This window comes from Wolffia australiana, chromosome 6, assembly GCF_029677425.1.
Source record: "Wolffia australiana isolate 7733 chromosome 6, ASM2967742v1".
In the NCBI taxonomy this organism is placed as follows: Eukaryota; Viridiplantae; Streptophyta; class Magnoliopsida; order Alismatales; family Araceae; genus Wolffia; species Wolffia australiana.
In genome coordinates, this window is record NC_135840.1 from 10134537 (window position 1) to 10142474 (window position 7938).

General features: G+C 42.1%; 1 protein-coding gene across 1 annotated transcript; it reads right to left on the reverse strand.

Moving 5' to 3' along the window:
- Positions 1–3729: 3729 nt before the first annotated feature.
- UBP2 (ubiquitin-specific protease 2) lies at positions 3730–7247 on the reverse strand. Its single transcript, XM_078576428.1, has 3 exons — positions 7048–7247; positions 4742–6949; positions 3730–4249 (listed from the first exon to the last, which is right to left on the reverse strand). The coding sequence occupies exons 2-3, from the start codon at positions 6919–6921 to the stop codon at positions 4009–4011; spliced, it is 2421 nt and encodes an 806-aa protein (XP_078432554.1). The 5' UTR covers positions 6922–6949; positions 7048–7247; the 3' UTR covers positions 3730–4008.
- Between the last annotated feature and the right edge of the window lie 691 nt (positions 7248–7938).

Below are 7938 nucleotides of genomic sequence, written 5' to 3' on the forward strand. Positions count from 1 at the left end.
AAGATGGTAGTAATATTGAAACTAAACCTCGGAGTATGAGTTATGGAAACTAGAAATAATAATGAAAATTAACCATGACAGCGATTAATATGGGATAAATTAATTTTTTAATTTTTTTAATGTACACAATTAATAACATGATAAATGCATGGTTATTTGCATACATTTTAGATGATTTTTGTACTATTAATTGGGAATTTATCATGTTATTATTTGAGTTAAATGAATATTTATGCATTAGCTATAAATTCCAATTTCAGCACATTATGGTTATTTTTAATGAACCATCTTGACCTCTCTGAAGTTAAGCAATTTCATTATTGATGAGTATTTTTAAGTTCCCAATGTGCAGAAATTTATAGGAATGAGAAGATACAATTCTTAAGGAATTGGAGAATTTTTGGGAGCTTAGTGATTCTACAAAGGGGCTTGAAAGGATAAAGTGGTGTTGTGGACCTGGCCTGCCCACTGGGCTCTCAAAAGTCTTACAAAGGAAAAAGCTGAAGATCACAAGGGGAAGCTCTCAACTCATGGAGAAAAAGAGGCAAAATGTCAAGAAAAGATAATAGAAAATGCCCAACGGGTTATTTTAGTAATTCTTCTTATGTATAAATACTCTTTTTCTCCCTCATTTCCCCTCATTCTGGATGTGCTCTAGCAAGTCATTTTCAGAATCTAGGTTTCCAACCTGCTTGATGTAAGTTTGTGAAAGTTTGTTCAACCTACTTGGCGAAAGTGATGAATTCAATCTCTTTTCCTGTTTGCATTGAAAAACGCTTTATCCTGGAAAAATATTAGGATCCAGAATTGAGAGGCAGCATTGAGGGCTCACCAGACTTTCATTGAGATTTAAGGAACCTAGATTTCCATTCCCATCATTATCTATCCATTTCCCCTTTAAATCCATCACTTTCTCACTCTAAACACTTATTTTTCATACTTTACCTCTCTAGAATCAACTCTTTCTCTCTATAGACCTTCATTCATATCCCCTAATTTATTCCACGAGTTAATATGGGAACATTTATGATTTAAATACTTTCATTAATGTTGGGAGGATAAGATATGTGATAAATTTTATCATCCTCCTTGGGTGGTCTTCATTCCAAGACTCCATTCTGTGATACTATGGGACATCTATTATCAGTGATAAATAGAAAACACATATAAATAAATTTATATGATTTTTCTAATTTTCCTAGATAACAAAGACGTATCTTAGACAAAATGATTTAACTTTCTATCTACTGTTCCAAATTCATATCAAGGGGAGGTTGTCAAGAAAGCCCGAACTTCTTTTCAAGTTTAATGATAATCGTTCAGTCTGAGGATTTTTCCTTCTCATTCAACCTTGTAGATCACAAGCTGAAATCGACGAAACTAAAAAGAAGTCAACACTGAAGGTAATCTTTGATGTTAATAACTGCAGATAATTCTTCATGATCAAGGATTATCTAGAAGTTATTCTTCATCATACTTTAGGCTGCTTCATGATTTTTTATTCTTTAGATAATCTTTATTTAGAATCAGAGATAAACAATTTTACTTGAGTATTTGTGTCTGTTTCAGAGCCTGCAAGCGGATAAGAATAGTATGGAACCATCAGGGAGGAAGAAATTAGCTTCTTTTCATTGGCTTAGAACGTAAAATGTCACCAATTTTACACAAAAACATTGATAATTTAATGTAAAAGTGAGATATGTGCGAATGTTCTTAAAATATATTTTTTCTAGTGAATGCTTACTAAAAGCAATTGTTACCTTAACCATTCTTTTCGTCTTATTTAATCCTTTTTTCAAGATCTAAAAATAAATTATTGTTCAAGAGAATAAATTAATGATATGCGAGGCTTTATTAGAAAACATTTTTTGTCTTCAGGGCTTGAGCAATAGAGGGCACATATCTCTGAGCTTTGTATTTATTTCATAAACTTGTGTACTTTATCTCTCAAAATTATAAGTTGGAAATATATTTACTTCCATTCTTGGAGTCATTCGGGGATTTTCAGTGACATATTCTTTAAAAAGTAGGGCAAATATTCCCATATATCCCGGGTTTTTAAAAAGGTCCGCGATCTATCCCGGGTTTTTAAAAAGTTCCACCATCTATCCCAGGTTTATTTTATTCTGCGATCTATCCCAGGTTTTCCCGACGATGACGTGGCGTCCGACGCGGACGCCCAAGTGGGCAACTGGGCTGACCGTAATAGACGTGGCATCCAAGTCGGACGCCACGTCATCGTCGGGAAAAATCCCCACTCTCTCTCTCTCCCTCTGCGATCTCTCTCTCTCTCTCTCTCTCTCTCTCTCTCTCTCTCTCTTTTCCGCGATCACCTTCTCACTCTCTCTCCCGTGATCTCTCTCTAATTCTCTCCGGGTCTCCCTCTCTCTCTCTCCCCCCCTCTCTCTCTCTCCGCGCTCTCTCTCTCTCTCTCTCTCCCCTTCTCTCTCTCTCTCTCTGCGGTCTCTCTCTCTCCCTCCCTCTGTCTCTCCGCGATCAGTCTCTCTCTCTCTCTTCTGCGATCTCTTACCCTCTTTCTCTCTCTTCTGTGATTTCTCTCTCTCTCCCCTTCTCTCTCTCTCTGCGGTCTCTTTCTCTCCCTCCCTCTCTCTCTCCGCGATCAGTCTCTCTCTCTCTCTCCGCGGTCTCTCTTCCCCTCTTTCTCTCTCTCTCCGCGGTCTCTCTTCCCCTCTTTCTCTCTCTCTTTCAGCGAGACTTGGAGAGAGAATGAGAGAAAAATGAGCAGAGAGAAACTACGTGTCTGAAAATTTCCTCCAGGAACCTAGAGAAAGAGAGGCACCCAAAAACCCATATGCGGCAATTTTACAGCATCCGCCGTCATCTCTCTCTCATACCATAGATAGAGAGATAAAGAGGGAAAATTGAGGAAGACAAATACCGGTTTTGCAGAGACGCTTCTTTGGGATTGCTCCTTTCGCCCTTGAATGGTCGCTCGTCGAAATCGCCGGAGAGATGAAAAGGGTTTTTTCCCCGATGATTTCCGATCGAAGATGATGACTTATTGGGTTTTTTCCGACGCTGACGTGGCGTCCGACTTGGATGCCATGTCTATTACGGTCAGCCCAGCTGCCCACTTCGCCGGCCGCATCGGACGCCACATCAGCATTGGAAAAAACCTGGGATCAATCACGGAACTTTTAAAAAATTGGGAATAGATTGCAGAACTTTTAAAAAACTGGGGATAGATAGCGTGAAAAAAAAAACCTGTGATAGATCGCGGACAATTTTAAAAACCTGGGATATATGGGACTATTTGCCCTAAAAAGTATAATACCCTTGACACATTTGTAGGACTTGGCAGTAGGTAGGTCAAAATAATCCATTACAATTTCGTTATTTCTGTCAAGGTGATTATTCTTCTTAAAAATATTTTACAAAAAACCCTCAAACGGTTCCAAAATTTTTAGCATATAGTTCAAAATTATCATTCACACTTAACAACTTAAAATTCATAACTCATGGTCTTAAGTAGACAATCATGATCATAATATAGCTCTGCATCATCAAAATGGATAAGTTAGAAAAAACATAAACTTTGCTGGAGTAGCTTTAAATAAGCAATCATCTTTTTTTCAAAAAAATATCAAAATGCTTAATTATTTAAAGCTATTCCAGCAAGGTGGACATACATAAATTTTGACTTATGATTTGGTGAGTTGAACATCCAGATCAAACTCTCTCAAGAAGAACCAATAGTGGACAGACATATAACATCCAATGCAAACCGAATCTAAACATTTACATGAAGCTGTAAACAGAATTTCGTAGCCTCAAGCTGTCAAATCGGATGATGGATCAAATAATGAACATAATAAATGTAAACAAAATCTCAGGAATGGAATCATGGATTCATCCTTCTTTTCCCTTCTTTCCATATCTCCCTCTCTCTCTCCTCAAGCATCTCTGGCAGGACCATCATAAAAATGGAAAACCCACATCACAGAAGTCACAGAGCAGACAACCCAAATCGGATGAGTGAGCTTCTGTTCAGACTTTCTCATAGAACAGAAGGTAGGCTTCGCTTTGGAGAACTTTAGTGAGAGAGACTTCTTTCACCAGGGCATCGCTTGCATAGAACCAGCCACTTCCATGGCCTTCCTTGGACATATTACCCATTTGGGATTTCTCCCCCCTCACATAAGCCACGTAGTGTCCTCCTCTCATGCTGCCCTCATGCTCCACGACCCCCACTAAACGGTAGTATGAGCTTTTCTCCCCCTCCCTTGACCTGCAAGAATAACATTCCACCATCAATAATCTCAAAGACTATGGAAAAAAATTAGGATGAATGGATTAATCGAGGACCAGAATTGCTTTTATTTGGGTCCATTTAATGGCATATTCTTTGACGAAAAAAACTCTCTTTTGAAGTTTGTCAGGTGCGATTCATCGGTTTAGATCCAGGTGGACTTTTAGTTGCGACAAGTTTCTTGAAGAAGTTCAACGAGTTTCTGAACAAATGAGAAAATGGTTTTCAAGATTTCAAAAGATAAAAAACATAATGGGTTGAAAAAATAGTTCAAGTTACTTTAAAGATTCAGGATTTGGGGTTTAAGAGTTTAGGGTTCCCCGGTTTTGGGTGTAGGGTCAAGGAACTTGAAAAAAATAATAAACCTAATTCTTTCAAGCAAGCCAACTAAAAACCCACACTGAAAGTAGGATGATAAATCAGTAATAAAAAACAAACAGAAAATGAGAAGGCTGGTTAAACAAGGTGCACCTAGAATTCATGTATGGCCGGAGGTCAAGCGTCTCTTGGAAACTGACATGGCCGCTAAGCTTACTGAGCTGACCTCTAGAATCCTGACTGAACCGTTTCAGATGGATGGTCAGAACACAAGGGGCCTTGTCAATCAGAATTCTCTTAGTTGCATCCCTCTTGGTGTTCTTCTGCCAGCAACTCTGACACTCTTCTTCAGAGCCTCCACTTTCCTCTTCATTAAGATTACTACCCAGGGATATGCCATTGCCGGGTTCTTCGAAAACCCCACTTTCACAACTTGAGGAAACGCTGCCATTACACTCTGGGCCTTTCGATCCTTCTTTTCTGGTTTTCTTCTCCTTGAATTGGCAGTTCTTTGCACACTTTTCACAGTTCCATGCTTGCTCACCAGACAACAGCTCAGGAGTTGTAAAATACGCCAAGCAACGGTCGACGGAGACCAGTGCACTCGAGCTGTCGACCTCGTCGTGGTTTGACTCGCTGCTGTTTCCCCCCAACAAGGACGTGCCAAACTCTTCAAAGCTTCTTGCTTCGTCTCTCGCTGCAGGTGCAGATTCTCCTTCTTCTTCCTGAAACAGATCTCCAAATCCATCAAACTCCTCCTCTGCCGATGGAATTCCATCCTTTGAGCAGCTTCCAGACTCAAATGGCTCATAAGGGAGCAAAATCACAGCGGATTCCTGTGGCTTATTCACTTCTGGCTGAAAATCTAGCCCAGAGATGGTGCTTCCTTCTTCTTCCGGCTGCGGGCCATATGTGGAACTAGCACTTGTCTGGGAGATGGGCTCATCATTATCTGATGTTGGTCTCGATTCAATGAAGTCCATCCAGGAGAGACCATTGACCTGGCCTGTTTCAGACGATGACTCCGGCCGGTGCTCATGACCCTGGTCTACTATGCAGGAAGAATGGTTAGTCTCTGATACTAGGCTAGAAGAGCTCTCTGCCTTCTCCAGTTCTGGTATTCTCAAAGGAGGCCTCTTCTCTCGTAGTCGCCGGACTCGATCAGCCTTCGACTGCAGCTTTCCCTTCCTTGGAGACGATCCCGGCGCATTCCTTGGTGGCGGCTTCTTCCAGGGAATGGGTAGAGAGAGGTCAAGAAAAGGCTCAAAAACCACAGAGGAATGGCTGCAGACTGCGCAACAGACCGTGCTCGAGAGCTGCCCACCAAATATAACCTCAACAAAATTGGAACCAGGGCCTGCTGATGAACTGTTCTCCTCAGAGTCACTACCAGATGATTCTTCAGACTTAGAATTTGCTGACAATTTTCTTGTGTTTGAATGCTCCGTGCTGAGGCCGTCGAGCAAGTACCGGAGCAGCTCGTGGCTGTCTTGCTGCTGATAGCCCTTGAACTGAGGAGCCTTGACGCACACGCTGCCGAAGAGATTATTTGGCGTGATCCGAGCCGTCTGATGATGGGTTTCATCAAAGCTGCAAGAAGTTTCTATAAAGAGCTTCTTCATGGCCATGGTGAGAGGGCCCGCCGGCCGGTTCAGCTTAAGGAAGTAGCTCCTCAACTTTTCCATTGCAAGGAGGTTCTGAGTAACTGAATTGAAGAAGCAAGTGTTACCCAGGTTAGTGAGCCCTCTAACAGAGTACCCTCCTCCCTTCTCATTCTTCCTCTTCTCCTCTTCTTTCAAACCACCATCCATGGTCTGATTCACCTCCCCATTCTGTAAACTTGGTAATTTGACAGGAATTGAAGAGTTGCAGGCAAAGCAATAACCAATTGAAGGGTTGTCCAGGCGCGCAGAGACTAAGTGTTTAACCTGCTTCGCGTGGCGCCGGGCATGGCCGAAGGGCTCGGCATCGCCGGAGATCTCTCCACCGCAAGATAAATGATTGCAGTCCAGACAAACCCATATCGTATTTTTCTCTAATTTTGATGTTCCTCCTTTCTTCACCACCTTCTTCCCCTTTGCCCTGCTGTTCTTGCCGCCGGACTCCACTCTACAGTCATCGCATTTGTCATCGGCGCCTGAAGAAGATTGAATTCTCTGCAGAAGCCTCTTCACTGCTTCATCTTCGCCATTGAAGTGCTTGCACGGCTCGTTCTCGCTCGCCTCTACAGTTGAATCGATCTTCTTCGCTATGGAAGGCCTCGGTGACCTGACCGGAGTACGAGAAGTTGGTCGGCGTGCGGTCTTGCCCTTTGCCCTGGCCTTCTTGCCCATGATCTCAAGCGTATCGAGAAGATCCTTACTGGGTATGAACAAACACTTGATGGGGTATAAGATCTACAGAACCGCATCAATAAATGAATGAAATATGGGAAATACAGAATGAAAGATCAATGTTACCGGTTAAAAAAGAGGATTTTTTGATGGAGATGGCAAGATTTAGACGAAGTGGAGACCGATCGACCGGCGGATCGATGAAACGGGAGGAGGGTTTGTGAGAGGGAGGGGATTTTGTCGAGTTTTTTTAGGCCCCCCCTCCCCCTCTGCCTGTTCTTTCGAAGAACCTGAGTCGCGAAAATGAAGGCAAGTTTTGGAATTTCATTCCCCTTCAAATTTTGAAGAAATTAGAAGCCAATTTCACCAGGCCCATATCTGCAAAGCCCGGTAAACCATTTGGGTTGTTCTTTTGTTGAAGCCCAACAGTTGGACAGCAACCCAGACTGAGAAAGGGTTTAAATAGAGATAAAGAGAGAGATGGATAGAGAGATAGATAGATATATATAGAGATATATATCAGATAGATAGAGAGAGATAGATTAGATAGATAGAGAGATGGATGGATAGAGAGAGATAGATTAGATAGATAGAGAGATGGATGGTGATAGTCTCAATTTTAGGGATTTAATTTGCCAATGGTAACTGAGATTATTCAATAAAAATAGGGCAAATTGTCTCACATACCCCTGGTTTTTGAAAACGTCCGCATTCTATCCCAGGTTTATTAAAACGTCCGTTATCTATCATCTTACCGCGTTATATCCCACCGGTTTTTAAGACGTCCGCGATCTATCCCAAGTTTTTTGAAACCCACGCGATCTATCCTCAGATTTCCCGAAGGCGACGTGGCGTCCGACGCGGCATCGAAGAGGGCTGATTGTAATAGATGTGGCATCCTAGTCGGATGCCACGTCATTGCCACGTCTCACTTTCTCTCACTCTCTTTGAGTCTCTCTCTCTCGCTCTCTGAGCCTCGATCTTTCCGTGTCTCTCCCGACCCTCGCTCTTGCTGTC

Coding starts and splice junctions, on each gene's coding strand:
- UBP2 (XM_078576428.1), bottom strand. CDS start 6,921: ATGGGCAAGAAGGCCAGGGCAAAGGGCAAGACCGCACGCCGACCAACT. Junction 4,250..4,741: donor CGGCCATACATGAATTCTAG/GTGCACCTTGTT, acceptor TTATTCTTGCAG/GTCAAGGGAGGGGGAGAAAA.